The sequence below is a fragment of the Grus americana genome, chromosome 4 (genome assembly GCF_028858705.1).
Source record: "Grus americana isolate bGruAme1 chromosome 4, bGruAme1.mat, whole genome shotgun sequence".
Taxonomy (NCBI): domain Eukaryota; kingdom Metazoa; phylum Chordata; class Aves; order Gruiformes; family Gruidae; genus Grus; species Grus americana.
The window spans coordinates 66,402,811-66,423,027 of record NC_072855.1 but is presented as its reverse complement, the minus strand read 5'-3'; the positions used below and the strand labels follow the sequence as shown (position 1 = coordinate 66,423,027).

Here is a 20,217-nt window from a genome sequence, read left to right as displayed (position 1 = left end):
CAACACTTTGGAGCACGAACAAACTTGCAAGTAATTTCCTCTGTCTTAGCTGGAATGCGGCACAGAAACGAAGAGAAAGGTAAAGATCAATTCAAGGCTCATCAGCAAGAGTGAGCTTTTACATGTGTGACATCTTATGTTGAGTCTTTATGACTTGTTTCATCAGCAGACAAATATCTGAGCAGGCACCTACGCATTCAAATCTGTACTGCTAAAATGACCCCTACATGAATTTACCTTGAAAACTGTAAGTGCTTTGCGCAGGTCCCCAGCTGCACCTGTTAGCATAAAGCCAAGGCCGAGCAGATTAAGAGCGACATTTAGTTAAATAATGGGGCAGAGTTAAGAGATCTGAAATGATGACAAGTCCTAATCTGAACTACAGATCAGGTTGCCTGAAGTGTCACAACCCTGCAGATCTCCATCACCAGAAGAGAACTGCACACATGTGGTAATAGCTGAGTGCTAAAAATCTCGGGATTTCAATCCTGCCAGGTAGCAGCTACGCTCACCTGCGTATCTTACTGAGATACCAGCTTAGAGAACAAAGACAGAAAAGTGTATCAAGCCTGTCCAATCATCAAGCCTGATGATACAGATTATCCATTTAGTCTAGAAGTAAAAAGATGAGAAGACCTACCACAGACTAACGTCAGATCAGAAGACTCCTTCAAAAGCCTTATGAGAGTCTGTCATTCAAAACACAACTACTGATGACAACCATGTTCCTACCAGCATCTCCCTGTTTATTGTGCCTGTCCCTGCAACGGATGACAACCTTGACTCAGCACAAGCAGCACTTACTCACGCAAGAGCTCTCGTGGCTGGTAGGAGCTACTTGCCCAAGTAATAGTGCTCAACCACAAAGTCAGTAAAATATTGGGTCTTTATTTTCAGGCATCCCATCAGTCTTCTGGTGAGCCTTTCTCACTACATAAATAATGCAATTTATAAAAATTTCATCAGGTAAAATAACTAGAAAACAGTAACTTCATCTTCCTTGATCCAAGAAAGCACATTTAAGCCAAGCCTGGATGACAACAAATATCCAGCAAACATGTAAAGTTCAGCACGAAGGTGGGATACAGCCATTACAAGTTGAGAAAGAAATATTAAAAAGTGCACTCTTTAGATACCATATTTGAAATGGCCAAAGAAAAAGTGAAGTATGGCTTGCAAAATGATGAGATTGTAGAGGTATCGGACAGATCTGAAAATAAAATATTTAAAGTCTTTTTTTTTTCTCCTGGGTAGGTAGGCTGTTTTCCCTCCTCAAAAGCACCATTATTTTAGGTATTATGCTTTTCACTGCAACACTATTTTTTCAGAAATATTTAGCATCGTACAAATATAGAAAACGCTACGCATCCTCTTCACCCCACTCCAAGAATAAGATAGACGCTTCATTCACTGAGGGCAGTTGCATATCTCATGGTGGAAAAAAAAAAGGCTTGAAAAAGGTAAATGCAAATTATTTTACCGGCGATTTCGCTGAGCTTTAACACAAACCTTTGGTGAGCCTGTCTGACACACAAAGAGGCTATGTAACTATTCTAACTCCGTCATGCTGTCAGATGCGCTTAATGACTTGTAATATTGATTATGAAACTAGATAGTTTATGAACGTAAGCGTCCTTTATGAAATACATGAACACCTGTTTGCTGAAGAAGTACATGCTTCCACAAATCAGCCAAGAAACAGAAATTCAAATGACACTTGCATATTTCTCTTCCACCAAAAGTGAGGGGATCAGTTTATCCATTTATCCCTTTCAAATGCGTCAAGTTTTAACAGCCCTCCTCCTTCTGGAGGCATTTTTCTATATATACAAACCAAATGTTCCTACAGTTAAAATACAGAAATAATATGTTGCCACAGGCTTGTAAGGTTTAGTTTTTAAACTTAACCAGTTAAAGTCCAGTGCAAACTTATAACCATGCATCTTTAGAAAAATGGATTCCCAACACTACCGTTTTCTTATCCTCATCTCAACATTTCATCTGAGGTACAACACATTTAAGCACCAGCTAAGAAAGAATAACCATTATAGGACACACGAGAACAATTTTACTAAGCTCTCATTATGGGAAAAACAACATTTATAGTAGTAAGAGCTCATAAACATACTAAAGCTACACTTTCAAATCTAATAACAATAGAATATAATATGTTCTTTTTAAATATTAAAGCCAGCACTTTGTTTTTATTAAAGGCAAAGTAAAATACAGCGAGAAACCAGCAAATCTAATAATAAAAATTGAAACGCAAACAAAGAATTACGCATCAGCTTGAGAAATACCGCCCCGGTCCCCATTTTAATTCACGCCTCGTTTAATGAACGGGAAGAAGGAAAAAAAAAAAAAGGGGAGGGAAGGGGGTAGGCGGGGGGGGGGAAGTAATTTGCCTGCTCACCTGGACACGTTTTCTGGAATGTACTCTAGAACTGGATACCCATCACTTCTTCTGGATGCCAACTCCGAATGCGACTTCCAGGTCTCCACTAGCGTGCTGACGGGAGGGAACGAGCTCAAGTGCTGAAATGCCTGCTCTCGAGCAACCGGCCGCGACAAAGATATCGTGCCTTGGGCACCGATCCTGTAGTGAAACGACTGTCCACCTGAATTTACACCCACTATGGCAGAGGATGGTATACTGTTTTCTTGGTAATAGCTGCCATCGTCAGGCTCCTGCTTAATTCCCACAGGTAGGCCTGGATTTGGAAAACCGCTACCTTCACAACTTCCATCAAACGAAGAAACAGGTGGTCCTAAGATCCCAGAAAGAGAGTAATAGTCTTTGTCATCCATAAAAGAAAAATACGAGCCATCTGTAAATGGGAAAGGATTTACTGTTTGATTCCCTTTAAAAGAGGCACCAGAACAAGGATGCTTGGCCGACTCTTGCTTCACTGGTACTGAAAAGGGGGAATCGGAATTTATTTTGCTGCTGTCGCCAATGCACGCGCTGCCGAATGAACCGTCTGGCTCGGGTTTTATGAACTGAACGAGGTTCATCTGACTGCTGTTGGAGATGGCGTTCTCCATTTCCTCCATCTTAGGAAACGTGAGTTCTTGAGCACCCTTGTCTTTTGTTTCTGGACTGGGAACGGTATCTTGGCTTCTGCTAGGTCCCGCCGACGTGCCGGAAGCCAGGAATCCTAGGGAGTTGTTTACAGGGCTACAGATGGATCCCACAGTGCTAACCGCTGGACTAGAACGAGTGGACCTATTATTGGCATTGGAAGGGCTGGCAATGGAGCTCCTCGAGTTCAGGTTGGCGGGACTGGACACAGAAGATCGCATAGTGATATTATTGGGACTCGAGACGGGAGATTTCACGCTGCAATGACTGGGAGGACTAGAAATCGGTGATTTCATGCTACTTATAGGGCTAGAAAGCGGAGACCCGACGTTGCTAACGTGCGCGGGACTGTGCAACATAGACCCTCGGTTTTCAACATTCGGCGAGCGCGACAAAGGGGTTCCCTGGCCGATGGGGCTGTGCACGGCAAAGTTCCCAAAGTTAGCAGTAGTTGAGGACACAGAGTTAACTCCAGCAGGACTACACACCGAGGAAACCATGTTCTGAGGGCTGCACCCCGAAGGGCTTTTTTCTTGACACATGATCGGGCTTTTGACGATAGCGTGCATGGCACCACCGTTCACAGCGCTCCCGGAGTCCGACATCAAAGACCTCAAGGGCCTGCTGGCGCTGTGGAGGGGAGAAGAGCAATGGCCGTTCTCCTTGTAGAGCTTCACCAGCTGCTCCACGTTCTGGTAGATCTTTCCTGGGCTCCCCTGGTTCTGCTGATCGTAGGGGTAATCGGCGTCTCGGATCGAATCCATATATAAACCCATGGATTCGGCCACCGTGGCTGACAGCTCCTTTGACTCTGTTTCGGTTTTGATGTCAGAGGGCAGAAGACCAGGCTGACTGCTGTCTTGCTGCAGGCAGGAGAGTAGCTCAGGTTTTTCTTTGCTGTTTCCTTGAGCGCTGCTGTTGGCAAAAGCGCTGGCAGCACAGCTTACGTTTACAATCTCCATATAGTTACTGTCATCAGTCTGCTCTCCAGCACCTATAGAAGAATACTCCACAGACTGAGAAACTTGACCCCACCGTCTCTCCATATCTAAGCCTTCTGGGTAGCTGTGGTATCCTTTTGTCTCCATAACTAGCAAAGACATATACAAAAAAGTAAAATTAATAAATGACAGGACAGTGTGACTTCCTAAGGAAATTTCCTAATTTCCTAAGGAAACAAGGCGTATCCGCTCACTCTGTCTATCCTCCTCTCTATCAGCCTGCCAGTCCCGTTTCCCTGCCCCATCCATCACCTCTCAACCATTTGTCCAATTTCAATCAAACCGAGGGAAAAGGTCTCACGGATATGACAGCCCTATGGGTTCTGAGAGAAAACCAGTCAGCAATTAGAGAAGACCTAAATTATCGTTCCCTGCCCCAAAAGGAATGGCTCGGAAACGTCAGCACAACAACTGCCCACCCTCACTGGCCGCAGCCCCGTGGCTGGTGAGCAAAAAAAGGGAAGAGGTCAGCAAGGACGGAGGGGAACCAGAGAGGTCCTGAAAGGAGGACATGGTGGTGGTAGGCAGGACATAAACCCCGTGCAAACTGCTCAGCACAGCTCTGCTCCTCCAAGGACCTTCCACTGCCATGCCACAGGGACAGCAAAGCGAGGGAGGCTGGTGTGCTAAGAGGGTTTCCCTTCACCATCCAGCATAACGCAGGATGCTTCAGAAGGAAGCAGCGGTTCTGCGGGGCCAGGCGCTGACTTGCCGCTTCACAGCTATACAAACTGCTTGTACAGCCACTGGAAGAGGCACGAACGATGGGCTGAGAGGGGGGGAAAGTAATGAAAAAGTTGAATGGGAAACGTTTCTGCCCCAGAGGAAGGGGATCAGATTAGGTGGGGATGCGTGGCTATTAAATGGATCCGGAATTCTGCAAACCTCCACGGTAGCCAGCAAGAGGAATAAATATATATATATATATAAAAGTAAGCCTTGTTCTAAAATAGACCCTGAAAAAACCTTCCCATCCCACATGCCACTCTCTCAAGGCAGGGAGCAAAACGCATGACCTAGCCTCCATTATTCTGAAAATCACGTATAAGTAACAACAATTTTATTTTTTTTAAAGGAATTGGCTCACAGTATCATTAGAACTGTAGAAACTCAAGTGCCAACAGTTACAATATCAATATTATGCAATTTTTTGTCCTTTCAGCATGTATTCATTTTCCAATATTTAATTTAGTGTTTAATCCCTTTACTTAACACTACTTAAAAACACTATTTTAAGCAAAATTATAAAAACAAACAAAAAAAGCCCTTAAAATGAATGACTCAAATACTTCTTTGCCCTTACTTAGAACTATGGCCCTATGCCTACATTCCCCTCAAGCCCAAATTTTATTAGAACATCATCATGTGTATCAAATCACATTCCTATAGTCTAAAATTTTCAGCCAGAAGTGCCTACTTTCATATAAAGTCACTCCCAGATAATCACCTACCCCTGATTCAAGTGCTGAGCAAGCCTAATTCCCAGAGAAATCAATTGCAGCTGTGAGTGACCAGCATTTCTGAAAACCAGGAAACTTAGTTAAGGCTTAAAATTAGGATGTAAGTGAATTTTAACCCTCAGAACCCCCAGCAGAACCACTGCCTGAGTACCAGGAAATCTCAGTTATAGGCCTAACATTACAGTGGTGCTCAAGCTTTGTAGTGATCTCTCCCACAGCAGTAAATTTCAAACTTCATACATAATCAATAGGCAAGCATACTTCAAAACTTCAGCAAATAAAAACCTGGGTCATACAAAGGAAAAAAAAAAAAAAAATGCCCTGGTCCTGCACTTGCAGAGAGAGAGGCACTGTCTGGTAAATATATCCAAGAGGATCAAGAAACAGCAGAGAGATTATTTGTGGCCTGATACAAGTTCAGTTTAAAATGACAGATATAAATTAGTAAGAATGCAGCAGCAAAGAGATTTTTTGGGAGCGCTGGTTTCTGTCACCTCTGAGTGCCTCGGTGGATACTAGAACCAAATAATCATCTCATGGGTTGCTGACGGTGTAAGGGTTTGGTTTTGTTCTTCTAAGCAGAACTTATTACAGCTCGACTAGCATGTTTATCCACAGTACCCACACTTTACCTACTGCACAGACATGCCTTTTCACTAACTTTCACTAACTGAATTCGACTGTGAGCTAAAACATCCACGGACCACAACAGAAGCCGAGTCACGTTACATATCGGAACCGAGAGCATCTATATCTGATATTTTGCAGAAGGAAGCTTATATTATGAGCACAGCAGTTCCTCCAGACCCGCCCCCCCCCCCCAAGTACTCGGATGCTGCGAGTTATGTATTCCACTCCCAAACATATCAACAAACACAGCCCTCTGCGGTACGAGTCTCCGATCAATCAGGCATGAAACCAGTTTCGCAGCAACAGTCAAATAAAAAATCAAATGGTACCTGGTATCCCTGCAACCAAAAGGTCACCTAGATACGGGGAAAATCTGAAGTAAATCCAGTTTCATAAAAACTAAACCGATGGCTCAAGCGACCACCCGCTCTTATTTCTCGGTGTTTGTAAACAAAATTTTCTTTAAGTTTCACCGCCTGCGGGCCGCTTCGCTGACATAAAACTGCCCAGGGGACCAGAGTTTCATCGGCAGAGACGGGCTGGGGGGGTTTCCCCCTTTCTTCCCCGGGGCAGCGGAGCATGGATGGCAGCACGGGCAGGTCGGCTGCCGGCGCCTCCCCCCGCACCGCTGACCCCGGCACCCCCGCGGCGGGGGGTGGTCCCTCTGTCCATCGCGCGCACACACACACGCACACGCGTGTTAACGACCATGCAGGCAGCGCGCACGCTTATTTCTCTATCTGCCCTACTCTACGGGGAGCATCACCGCGACTCCCGGGTAGAAGGCACTGCTTTGCACCCCTAACCGCCCCCACGCCGGTCCGCTTTCCCGCAGGTACAACCCGGATTGTCACGCGTGGGGGAACCCAGCAGAGCCCGGGAAGGAGATCGCTCCCTCCCTCCCTCTCTCGCAGGCGCCCGCCGGGGCTCGGCCGGGGGGAGCGGGGGAGAGGGATCCCGAGAGCCCAAACCCGCTTTCGGCCGAGCCCGCCTCGCCTGCTCCCTCCCGCCGCCCGGTCCCCCAAGCGATGCAGAAAAGCGCTTTTTTTCCGCGCAAACGCCGCTCCCCACCCCCCACGGCGCAGAGCGTCTGGGTTATCTCCGTGACACACACCACCCCCCCCGAGCCCCGAAGTGCCCCCTCCCCCGCCCCGCCACACCCCGCCAGTCCCACCTCCCGGTGCGGGCCGGGGAGCGGAGCGGCGCCCCCCGCCCCTCACGTCGGCCCCGGCCCCGCGGTAACTGTTGCGGCGGGGCGCGTCTCCGAGCCCCCGCCGGCGCGGAGGGCGGCGCGGAGCGGCGGCGCGGAGCGGCGGGGCGGGCGGCGCTCACCCCCCTCCCCCGCCTGCCCGCCCGCCCGAGGCGCGCTGCGCCGCGCCGCCCGGTGACACGGAGCGGCACCCGGGAGGGGACGGGAAAAGGTGCCAAGTCCTTTAAAAACATGTCACATGCCCAGATAAAGTTCAAGTTTACGTCCCGCCCGCCGCCCGCCCTCATTGGCGGACGGGACGCGGAGCGCCGCGCGGCTGGCGCCAGGCCGCCGCCCCATTGGCTGGGGCGCGCCGTCAGTCACCCGCCGGGCGACATGACTGATACAAAGTTGCTGCGACACAGGCTGGAAAACGCATCTCCTTAAAGCCGCAGGGGCCGCCGCGGCCGCGCAGCCCCCGGGCGCCAGCCCCGCCAGGAAACTGGGGGGCCCCCACCTGCCGTCCCCCCTCAACCCCCCCCCCCGAGGCGCCCCCGGGGCAGGGTCGCGGGGCATCAGGCCGGGGCCCCCCGCGGGCAGGTGAGGTGCGCGGGGCGCGGCCGCCCCCGCCCGGTGCCCGCGCCGTGCCGTGCCGGCGGCAGGGCCGGGCATCGCCTCTCCGCCGGCCCGGGATTTCCGCCTTGCAGCGGTGCGTGAATATGCACGGTACCGATGCAGCGGTGATTTAACCGAAAAATTTAAAAAAAAAAAAAGAGAAAAAAATGAAAGAGCAGAGCGGCGGAGCACGGGAGGGTTCAAGGACTCGTCCTCCGCTCTCCGGCGGGCTGGCTCCGCTCCGCGGCAGCCGCGCATCCCGCCGGGCTCCCCCGCCCGCTGCCTCCCCCCACCCACGGCCAGCGACAGGGGCCGTCGGGACGGCCCCCGGCTCCGGGGCACTGCGGCCCCCCCCCCCCCGCCGGTGTCACCTCCAGTGCCCGCGTCCCGGCTGCAGGAATACCCTTTTCACAGGGAAGCAAAAAAAAAAAAAAAAAAAAAAAAAAAAAAAAAAAAGAAACGCCGAGCAAACTTTCAGGCGATGCGCTCCGAACTCGCTCCGTCAATAACACCCCCAGCCCCCGGCGAGCGGCCGGCAGCCGCTGGCGCACGCTCCCACACGGCCCCGGCCCCCGCCGAGCTCCGGCCCCGACCCGACCCCCAGATGCGCTCCGCGGCCCCGCGGGGTGACAGAGGTGCCCCCGGGAGCGGGGCGGGGGGCTGAGCCCGCCGGGCAGCGGCAGCGCCGTGCATCGCGCTGGGGCACCGCGCACCTTCGCCCGAAATCGCCCCCTGCGCGCACGCACGCACACGAACGCGCAGATCCGCGTATGCTCCGGGGAGCGGGGTTTGTATTCAGTAGTCACAGGGAAAGCGCAAACATCCCCAGGATTTTGGGTGTCACGTGCCCCTCTCATTTTCATATTCTGCCAAATATCGACCCGCACTCGCGGGCCCGGCGGGCACGGGCCGAGGCGGCGGCGGCTCCCACCGCCGGCGGCGCGACCCGCGGAGCTGCCGCCGCCGCGCTTCCCCGCGGCGCTGGCGCGGGCGCTGCCGAGCAATGGACGTGTCCTTCCCGCGAAGTTTTCACTGATGGGGACGGGACTGGCCGTGACCTGGATACGCCGGCTGGTGTGGCGGACACCCGCCCGGCCCCCGCCGCCCGCTGCCCCCCGCGCCGCTCCGCGCCCCGCGCAAGTGTCCGCGCTGCACTCACCTCCCCTACGACATGGTGGCACGGCGGGAGGAGGCACGGCCCCCGGCTACTGCCAGCAAACCATCCGAGAGCCCGCACCGTCACCAAAAAAAAAAAAAAAAAAAAAGTACGCGGAGGAAACGCCGGGAGCGGGGCCGGGCAGCGGGAAGGGCGCTGCTGGCGGGGTCGGCGGGAGGGGGCTGCGGCGGCGGCAGGCGGCGGCGGCGGGGTGCCCGCGGCTCGGCGCGGCGCAGCTGGGCGGACAGCTCCCACCATGGACGCCTAGGTGGGTGGGTGTTCCCGCGGGTCACACCCTCGCCCGCCGGCGGAGAGGAGCGGGGGGTGGATCCAGCACCGGCGGAGGGGGGGGGGGTGTAAGCGGGGGAATTTGAGGGGGGGAAAGAGGGGGCGGGGGGGGGAGGGAGAGAGACACCCTCCAAAAAAAAAACCCCAAGCCCGAAAAAAAAAACTTATGTCATTCCAGGTAAAACTCCCATCTGCGCCACCAAGGAAGAGGAGGGAGAGGAGGGAGGAGAGTGGCGAGGGTGTAAACTTTTTCCTCCCCCCCGCCCCCCCCGGTGCCGCCCGGCCCCTCGCAGCGCCCGGCGGCCGCACCGCCCCCGCCGCCCCCTTCCGCGCCGCCCGCCCCGGCGGCACCCGGCGGCGCGGCGCCGCGGGGTTTCTCACGCACGGAGCCCGCCGCCGCCGCGGTTCCTGGTTCGCGGAGCCGCCGGAGGAAGGGAAGGAGGGCGGGCGGCAGGGAGGCAGGGCGGGCGGCGGGGGAGGAGTGTCTCCCCGCGCCCTTCCCCAGGCGGAGCGTCTCTCCCGGCCCTGGCGGCGGCGGCGGCGGAGCCCCCCCCCCCCCGCCGCCTCCGACCGCCCCGCTCGGCCCCCGGGCGGGCTGCGGGGAGCGGGGCTCCCCTGGACGGGATTTCGGGAGGAGGCTGCGCCTTCCCGCTGGGCCTGCGCCTTCCTTCGCCCCCTCCCGCTGCTGCCAGATGGGGGGAGCCGGGCCCCTCTCTGTGTCCCCCCCTCCGGCGTGCCCTCCCGTCCCGGTGTAACGCCGGGGAGGGGGCGCGTCCCCGCGACACTCGTGCGGCTGCGGTGGAGCAAACCCATCCTGATTTAAGACATTAAAAAAAAAAATCGGTGCTAACATCGATGCTGCTTTTAAATTAATAGTTCACTTGTGGCTAAGATCTTTTAAAACTGATTATTTTTAAGTTCAGGGTATTAAGTGTCTCTTCATTTAAACGTATTAAGGAAAATATTAGGCATTGGAAGGAGGAAAAAGTTGGCCCTATGTTAATACCCTCAATGAAGTCTTTAAACATGTTAAAGGGCTGCTCACAGGGAATTTGACCTGTGCAGAAGCCTCTGTAGGATCGGGGCCTTAGAAAAGGCGAATAGTTTATCAGCTGTTGTTTGCATCCATCAAAGTTTGTGGGTAACTTGATAAATGTTAAACAGGGAAGCATAAAGTGCTGGTAAAGCCAGACTTGGAGATAACGGCACATTCAATAGCTTAATTTCACAATTAGTTTGCTATATTATTGGAAGCAAATCATATTTCACTGTGCCTACACTAGTGCTCTATTTTTAGCCATAATGTAGCTAAAAAGGAGGAACCTACTGAGATGTATTATAACATCGAATGCGAACAATTCTCTTCTCTCTCTTTTTACTCATTTCTTGTCATACATCTGGTTTGGAATACAGCTAATTTATTAATCAAGCAGAGCTACCTCGGGTGGGTTGGAGGCTGCAATTCCAAGGCAGAGGAAAGTTGCATGCAACTCTGCAAGTAACCCGGCAAATCACAGTCATGCAAAAAGCACCCAAGCACGTTGGCTGGTCTGTTGGTTACTGCCGTACCAAGCACAACTATTTTGGGTTAATTTATAGTAATGGTGTATTTGGCTGATTAGTTGCACTTCTTTTGTCTTACTCTTCCTGCTATTCTTGGGGTTTTTTTGCAGGGCAAAGGCGTAAATGAAGAAGGCATCTGAAATGCCTGGAGGTAGCCTCAGTCTTAGTGCTGCATCATCTTTTTTCTTTTTAAAACAAACAAACAAACAAAAACCAAAAAGGAGAGAGAAAATAAAATCGAGGGAATATATCTGTCTTCTGTCTTAATACCAAATGTTTGATATTCCCCCCCCCCCATTGTGTTACATACAGAGATGGCTGCTGGAAGAATAAAGCACCTTTCCCAGTACAGGCAAGATGCTCAGAGATTTTCCATGAATTTAGTAGAAACCTCATTTGTTTTCTGCTTGTGGTTCACAGGAGCACTTAGCTTTTTAGTGGTTGACACTATATCTATATTTAGCAGCATTTTAACAGCTGTCACTAACAACTAAGATCTCGTCTTGAACGGGGAAGGGAGATTATCTGTTTTATTTAAAAAATCAAACTACATAATTGTCAGATTATAAAACGCAATTTGGATCTTTATCTGTGAAGAGAAAAGGCTATCTTTTCTCATTATGCCAATTCCACGAAAAAGAAAAAGGACCTATAGTAGGCTTGATAAAATAACGAATAGGCTTTGCAAGGTTTGGAAATAAGGCTATTCAAAGGCATACAAATATATATATATAGCACATTTCAAAATCCATTAAAAGTGGTCCTGGTACTGTCTTCTGCAGCTGTGTCGTGATGGGGGAAACCGCAAAGAGTCAAGTCGTAGTTTTCCAAGTAGGTCAAGAGGAGCAGCGCGGACACCTCCGATGAGCAATTCTCTTCCCTCGCGTTAGATTTTAGAAGAGGTTAACTCATGTCAGACACATGACACTGAAAGCAGCAGACAGACAAGTGTAAGCCACTCTGTAGCAGATGTCATCTCTGTTCCTAAAGATAGTGGTAAATTTGCTATGGATAATGCATTACAAAACAAGATAACACTGAAACTCGGCAAGTGTCAAATTTTACCTCCTCCCATGCTCAGTAAAGCGAGGGAATTGGTATTAGGGGCTGCAGGAGCAGCGATGTAGTGTAAAAGCAGCCTACTGTACTGTCTTACTTAGAGGTCATGTGCCCTATTTTGAGAACTGAACCAAAGCGGATGAAGTTTTGAGTCGGTTCCAACTAAGGCAGCTGGGCATTTCCCACTTCTCTCCAGCTCCAGCCCGGGAAAGCAGGCAATCACATGGTCACATATATTATTCGTTTACCTGATATTATTCACTGTAGATTTAATTTTTATGCCGTTTGGCTCATGTGCTTGTGATTACTCGAGATTTATAGCTGATCGGGAGGAGTTGCATTTCGGGAAGACACTGGAAAAACATTGGGGATGACAGATGAGAGTTTACTTTCCCTGTCCAACAGGTGCGAGTCTTCCGAGAGAGGAGTCCACAGTCTTCTCCGGCTTAATTGTGTTAAAGCTGATTTCCTGAGCCATGCTGAAAGTCTTTAGAATTCTTTACAAGCCCTGGGAAAATGTAAGTAAGCATGTTTTCAATATGGTATGCTTATGTTCTCCAATATATCAATATTTTATCTCTTCAATCTGATTTTGAACAATTTTTTTTTCTAATTATAGATGAATCTTTTAGCTGGGCAACAGAACATGTTCCATTTTAACCTGGATTCTTTCTTTTCTGTCTTTTCTTTTCTTCTTTTTTTTAATGCTCCTTAATGGCCCACGTTATAACTGTGGTCGAACCACATCTAAGTATAGTACAATTGCATTTTCCACTGCATATTGGCGTTAGCAACCATTTGCTTGTGTAAAGGGCCAAGACATGCATTTGAAAACACAGATTTCCAATATGTTTAAAATCACAGTTTTTGTTGATGATTAGCACTGATAGTTCCATCCATTTCAAAATGAAAACGTCTCACAAAGAATTACTTCTTGTTGTGTAACAGGTTTCGTCGGCAATGGTGGGGCAAAAGAAGCACAAGACATAACACATAGGCAGTACTTTGTATTTTTTGTAGCTTTAATATTGCCGCATCTGTTTACATTGTTTATAGTCAACTTCTGTTTACTACTTGTACTGTTATTTGTAAGAAAATATAATTTGTAGAAAATGGAATATTAAAAAAATTGTGATCACCACAGACTGCAAACTTAATTCAAAATTAATGAATTTCAAACAATAAAAGGTAGTGGCAGCTAATTGTATCTTAATATTTATCTACTACCTACTGGCATTTTTACAGTATCAAATGGTAACTCACACCTTAATCTGATTAAAATTTTGTAGTAACCATAATAGTACCGCACCTATGCCAAAAATCCAGACATAGTGTTTAACAGCAGTAAAAATAAGAGAGCAAAGAACACCCTCCAGCACTTAATAAACATATCAAATGCAAATTGGAGGAAATTATTTAATCACTCTATAGGCTAGTTAATTTTGATGATTATTCACCGTTCTAGTAGCAATACTTAGCATGGAACAAGTTAGTATCAAAATTTGTCATGACACCAAGGTCATAAGTAGAATTTGAAACTTGCTGTATAGAGGAAATTACCTTCCTGATTGAATGAAGGTGCAGCTTTAAAGCTCCTACAGCAAAAGGAAAATTCTTATGTAATTTTCCAGATTCTTCTATAATCCTGAAATTACCTGCTCTCAGATATTATGCAATGAGAGGTGGTTTGATATTAACCTGCATGATCACATTCATTTGAGACTTGAAAGACCTTTGTTTTCTAAATTTTTAAAAATCTTTATTTCCTGGAAAAGAGAGATTTTGGATGGGCTCTCCCCAAAGCATACAGTGAAGAAGAGACTGAAGAGAGCGATGCTATGAAGCTGAGTTAAGAGGCTGCTCAAGAAAAGTGTTAATTTAACATGTGCCAAGACAGAAAAGGAAAAAAAAAATCTATTGATTTCATGGAAGTTGCACTGCTTTCCCAAATATTCATATATTAAATACTTGCTTCCTATGTAGGCTATGGTCCAGCTCAAGAACCTCATTCAATGTGCCCCTGGGCCCAAGCTGGAAAGTTGACCTTGCACGACATGGAGAGTTGGTCCTTGTCAGATCCATGTTGATTTGCATAGATTTGGTTAAGAAAGGAATATACTTGCCACCTGGAACCATAAGTCAGTATTCTGAGAAAGTGTCCTGGCTTTGAAGATGAAGGTCACACTGGAATTTGTCTGGCCTAGACTAAATATCTGGTAACCAAAGGTCATGTGTTCCAAAATTTTCCCACTGCGCTCGCCAATACTTGGCCCACAAGCCAGGAGTGACAGAAATTTTGACACGTTGGATGGGTTTGTCCCTAATGGCCCCAAAGACATGCAAATAAACAGAGTGATTCACAGGTGAGAGTAGATAACCTCGCCAACCCAATCACCTGGCTATGGTTTATTCTCTTCTGGCATGAGCGTGAAGTGACAGTCGCTCAGCTTGGTTTCCAAAAATGATGCTGTTAGTGTATCAGTGCTTGTACAATCCTGGTGCCTGCAGCATCCAAGTACCACGCAGACATATTTCTTCTGAGCTGTGGAAAGAAGAGAAGCATTATCACCGTTTTATAGACAGGGAGCGGAGGAACAAAGAGATTGCAGGATTTATCTCAGGTCCCCTTAGGAAGCTATGACAAAGCTCGGTACTTCCCAAGTCCCAGCTCGCTGCCTTTCATCACAGGACCAGATTTCCTTTTCAGCCGTTGTCTTCCCAAGATTGCGGCGTGAGCATGACTGACGTATAGTTAAAACACATTTGGTTGTTGTCTGGGGAAGGAAAACGCGCCGTGGTCTGTTTGAATGTATTCATTATCGAAGTGAATTTAGAAAACCCATATTGTTGGGGCTTTTTACCGTATGGATTAGCAGCAGCCACTAAAGATTGACGTTACCTTGCCTGCTCGAGCCTGGTCAGAAGAGTCGCATTCCATGAATGTGCAAGAATTTCTGGCATGAATTCTTGTACATGCACATTTACATTTTGGCTTCTGTGCATGCTGTTCATGTGCTCACCACTTTGAACTCTGCTTCTCATGAGTAATTCCGACAACAAAATTCATTCCTTCATATATATATATATGGAAAGCAAACACAAAAGAGGTAGGAACATGGCCAAATGAAAGTAATTTCAGATGTTTTTTCTTTATTTATTTATTTTGCATTCCATTCTCTGGCTCTGGCTAGACAGTCACAGAGTAGAAATTATATACCCCTCTCAAGATTTCTAAAGGAAGATCAGCTAGGACTCAAAGGAAATCTTGTTTGTTTAAGAGTCAAAGTTGATTCAGGGCGGGAATGATAAAGGGTTTAGCAAACAAGAGTTCCTCCCAAAGTGGTTCAGTTATGTCCCCTACGCATGACTTAAAATTGAAAAAACGAGCCTATTGGAAATCTTTTGTGTTCAACAGCTGCACAGAAGACGTGATTACTTCTAAATGTAAGAAGAGGTACCCATCTTTTTAATCTGGTTCCTTTGGTTCTGTTCTAGGGAAAAGACACCTGTCACCAAGATGCTAGTCCTGCAGATGAACTTCATTTTTTGAGTCCTGAGCATTACTCTTTTCTGTAAGAGGAATGCATAAGAGTAGTGGAAGGAATCACAGGATTGTTTAAGGAAATAGAGATGCTGAGCTGGATTTGCAGTATTTATACTACTTCTATATAATTGTAACAATAGCGATTGTAACATAATTTACACTGTCAGGAGAGAAAGAACTAGAGCTTCTTCTACTGGGAATCATAAACAAATGAATAAACAAACTAGGGAGTACACTCCGTGTGTGCATTTTTATTTCGGAGCTTATACTGAAGGGTGTCTGGTTCTAAGCAGTTGCTTCCTTGTAAAGCCGTTGTGGAGAGCAAATGAGTCCCAGGGACTGTCGCTCCTTGTTGATCGTCAGTGGGTGTAGATGCAGTAGATGTAAAGGTCTATGACTCACTGAGCTTTCTCAGGTGAAACCAGAAGAGAGTAGATAATTGCACCATTATAAAAAGAATTATCACAGATTGATTACAGAAAAAAAAAAAATCTTCTAGTGGTGCCGTGACTCTTGGGAACTAAAATAGGGGATGGGATCAAAAGTGAGGAGTTTATGTCAAGGAATGGCAAAGTGTCCCCTTTAACTGATCCTTTTTAATCAAACGTGCCAAAAAGATGATTTCTAGGACTGAAGGTATAATAGGTCAAAACAGCCTAAGGTACTTCCCCATGCCAGTTCTGATTAAAATAAAAAAAGACTAATCAAAGAGACAAAATGACACAGGCACGAAATTTCCGAATCCAGAGATTACTGGAATACTTCATAAAAGAGATGATGCAACCTTCTGCCTTATGTACGAAAAAGATACTGAGTTCAATATTGCCCCATCTAGTTTGATAATCTGTAAATTGAAGAGGGAGAGGGAGGGATTGCGGATAATCCAGATTGATATGAGAACTACAAACACTCAGGGTGATATGAAGAAGGCATTTCCTTTTGATGACAATGAAGAACAATTTGGTGTCACATAAGCCAGAAAACACCTATATATAATGCGGAAGGTATTTGAGCAATTAAGAACAAAAAGCAAATGTGGTATAAATTAATGGGTATCTATGACCTTTATAGAGTACATGAAACTTGGCAGGATGGTTTTCATACCAGTAATGACATTATAAGATGACCACAATTTAGGCTGCAAAGGCAAAATGAAGAAGACAATGAATGTGGCCATGGAGGAGAGTGGTATCTCCTCATTAATGGTGGTGCAGCGCAGAGGGAGAGTCATCCATCCATCCATGCATCCATCCCAGCCATTTCGAAGACTTGAAGCACACCAACAAAAGCCTGTTGTCTTCTCTTTCCGTTTGGGTCCTTGTGGAGGTTTTAGTAGTGATATCTACTAAGGTGGGTAGCAATACTTAGGGAGGTACCACAAGTCTTTGGGAAATCTGACCAACAAAATGGGGGGCTTGGAGCACTCCTTCAGGAGGGCAGAGACTCCATTTTTACAGGGCACTGAACTGAAAGATGGCCAGTGTCAGTGTTGATATGGGGGGCTCAGCATCCTGGCTGGGAGAGCAGGGGGAACAGTCTCAAGCTGGTCCCTCTCCCTGTGAGACCCCTTCACCTGCAGCAGGTAGAGAGTCAATGGTGAGATAGAGCTCTCAGTACAGTACAGGGTGGGTGAGATTTCTGGAGCGTGTGAGCAAGGACCACTGCCCTAGGGAGACAGAGCTGAGAACAGTAGTTGAACTGCAGAGAGGAGGCAGCAGCAATGTGCTTCGTTTGAAACATCCCTTTGATAATTTCCTGTTAGCTCAGTCTGGGTCTGGGGCTTCAGGGGTATGGTTTTGTGGGAAGGGACCAGCAGGAGTTTTTGAATGTCACCTTAGGGCTTGTAACAGAGGGGCAATCATTCACAACTCTCATACAGAAAGTTTATTTCCATGAAGGTGGGAAAGGACTGGTGAAGATCTCTCGATCCTCAGGTGGAAAGGTAACGCTACATGGTTCACATGAAGTGGGAAAGGTGTTTCTTATAAGGTGCCTTCACAGACAAGATTTGAGGGTCGCCAACACTATTTCCCAGTGACCTTGGTAAGGAATAAGACATGACACTCCACTCTTGTAATGGACCAGTAGGGAGAGCAGTTCAAAGAAACCTTAGTTTGAGGTGACAGATAAGAGAGTCTGTCAAAACCAGAGAAATGGCTCTCGCTCGCCCTCCTTTGCCTCCGCTTCCCCAGCGCCCTGCTCCTCTCTAACAGCTGGAAGGAAGAGGGAGGCTGCAGACTTTACATGTTACAAACCTTACCCAAAGAATATCTGTAAATGATAGCATATGCCTTCAAGTGTGTTCAATGGTTATTCCTTGTTTGATGCAGCAGTGGCCACCTAATTATGTCGCTTTGGGGCTTGCTAGAATGTAATATTAAATATGATTCCAGTTACTGCTGTGCATCCCTGCTATTTTTACTTGTTGAATTTAGAGTTAATAATATTCTGACATAGCCTGTTCAGGTGAAGGGCTATCTTCTTTTCAAGGGCAATGGGTTTTCCATAAGAAAAACCAGGAGATTTGTCCCACAGCTAAAGCCTACAGATTGAAATGAGTACTGTTCAAAATGTTGCTCCTCACAGGAAAAGCCTGCTACGTGAAAGACATTGGTAAAGGCAATCGAAGGCACGGCAGGAGTTACTGTGAGGCAACAGCGCATACTCACAGAGCAACAAAGTTTGTGCTTTGATCCACTTAGTGTGCCTTCTGCTTTCAGGGCAGCGGGCGCACCTGGAGACAAGAAGCTTCACTTTATTAGGATGATGAAAAAACAAAGGAACATTTTAGGAGTGTGATACTGAGCAGACGGCTAGGGTTTCAGTTAGACTGGGAGCTTTAAGGTAAATCCCACTGCTCTGGTGGAGTAGGTTTTGGGGTGCATTACGAGGACATGCAGTGACCAGACGAATGGGTGGCCCAGAGAATTAGGAGACACCACTTCTCTGGATTTTCCCCTCAATGTCAGCGTCAGTCAGCTGGCACCGGCTCCTGTGGGTGTTCCTTTCTGAGTGGCGTACGGGTAGCGGTATTGCTGATACTCAGCTTTGGGTTGGGGATGATGTATTCCAGGGTCTCTCGCTGTTCACCCGCAGAGACCAACAAGTGATTTACTGATCAGCAGCGTGACTGATATGTCCTGTCAGCTGGAGCGGTCCAGCCAAAAACCGTAGCCCCAAGAAGGGGGCCACGGCGGTTTTAGGCTTTCCCCAAGTACCATGGGGACGACAGCGTCTCTGGCACGGCATGCAGTGGCTTCGCTCACCCCTTCAGGTTGCCAATGGCGCTGGGTGTTTTGTTGCAGACTGGCAGGATTTCCTGAGCAGGGCAGGGGATTTCTGGTTAGGAAAATCTTTGACTGATGATGTGTTTGCATCTTCTTTGGGAATGTCCCCTCACGTGAGCTTCTCAAGCCCAAGAGGCTGCAACTCGTACCCTGTCTCAGTGCTTGGCAGGCTTTCTTTGTGGTTTTCTGCTTTGTCTTTAACAATACGGTCAATTGAAACGGCCTGGCCCTTGGAAGCTGTGTGCAAATATATGTATTCTTTGTGCACAGCTGGACTATTGCCACTATAAAAGCAAGTAAAACGAGTTAGAGTACATACATTACAGAAATGCGTATCAATTTATTTTACAGGGTATGTTAACTCAGGAGGTACCATACTTTTGGTCCCTCACCTGGTTTCTGAAGACGGGTTAGCTGTCTCTGCACTGCTCTTTATCATGCAATGTGCACATGCAAAGTTTGTTATCTTTCTTGTAAAGATATTCTGTTAAGAGCAAGAAGAGAAAAAAAAATAATTGGGAAGATTGCTGTTATTTGCAGTGTAGGGAAGGGAATGTTTTTAAGCCAACCAGTAACACAGATGGAATAGCTGACCTGAATCTGAGTAATGCACTCTGTTTCTAAAATAAAGCCCAAAGTTCCCCAAAAGAAGCGAAAGAACTATGCAGAAAGCACCTGGGTTTTCCCACAGCTCTAAGACTTGAAGCTGAGATAGGTGAATAGAGGAAATCAGTTGGTTTAGGAGGTAAATAATGACTTGTTAAGAGCTTCAGATTGTAAAAAGAGGAATCTCACAAAATTCAAAGCCCAAGATCCTGCGGATATATATTGACTGAAAGATATGGACCCTAACTTTTCTATCGGTTATAAGTCTGATCAGTAAGAACACAACCCCACATATATAGCTAAGCAGAAGATATGCATGCAGACGTGTTGCTTAATTTACTGTATATATGTATGAATTCATGATATGTTTATGTAATACCATGCAGACATGCAACAAAATATGTGGACGTAAATGTGGGGACAGAAAATCAGACCCAGTGTATCTGGTTTAGATAAATTTTTTTACTTTGGGTTCAGTGTGCTGTCAGGTGTGGTAAGTGCTTCGGCATGTCATAGCATAGATTAGCAATAGAAAAAAATAGTTATTTTGATTATTATTAGAGTTTTTCTTTTCAGCTACTGACTTTAGCTTTTATTTTGTTGCACATCATTTTCCGTGTTTGGTAAAGGCTAAGTACATCTGTAAAAATGCAATACTAGATACTATTTTTTAATACTTTGAGCAATACATTTTCTCAATGTACCCTCTTTAAAAGAAGTATTTGGTTTTTTGAAAG

At 47.3% G+C, this 20,217-nt stretch overlaps 1 protein-coding gene and 1 long non-coding RNA gene across 7 annotated transcripts in view; one reads left to right on the top strand and one right to left on the bottom strand.

The window, feature by feature from the left end:
• The window catches only part of NR3C2 (nuclear receptor subfamily 3 group C member 2), a 222,717-nt gene extending 212,891 nt beyond the window's left edge, over positions 1-9,826 (bottom strand). Inside the window, exons 1-2 of one of the 6 annotated variants that reach the window (XM_054824700.1) lie at positions 9,807-9,826; positions 2,414-4,172 (exon numbers count right to left, since the gene is read on the bottom strand). In XM_054824700.1, the coding sequence (XP_054680675.1) occupies positions 2,414-4,170 (1,757 nt within the window). In that variant the 5' untranslated portion in view covers positions 4,171-4,172; positions 9,807-9,826. Of the gene's footprint in view, positions 1-2,413; positions 4,902-5,534; positions 5,733-6,502; positions 6,963-7,347; positions 7,476-9,136; positions 9,401-9,806 lie in introns of those variants that run through there. The other 5 variants (XM_054824696.1, XM_054824697.1, XM_054824699.1 and 2 more) reach the window with 5 other exon arrangements.
• Positions 9,827-12,228: 2,402 nt separating this feature from the next.
• On the top strand, positions 12,229-15,812 carry LOC129206071 (uncharacterized). Its single transcript, XR_008576967.1, has 3 exons — positions 12,229-12,269; positions 12,449-12,561; positions 15,539-15,812. It is a non-coding gene; the product is annotated as an uncharacterized LOC129206071 (long non-coding RNA).
• Positions 15,813-20,217: the final 4,405 nt, after the last annotated feature.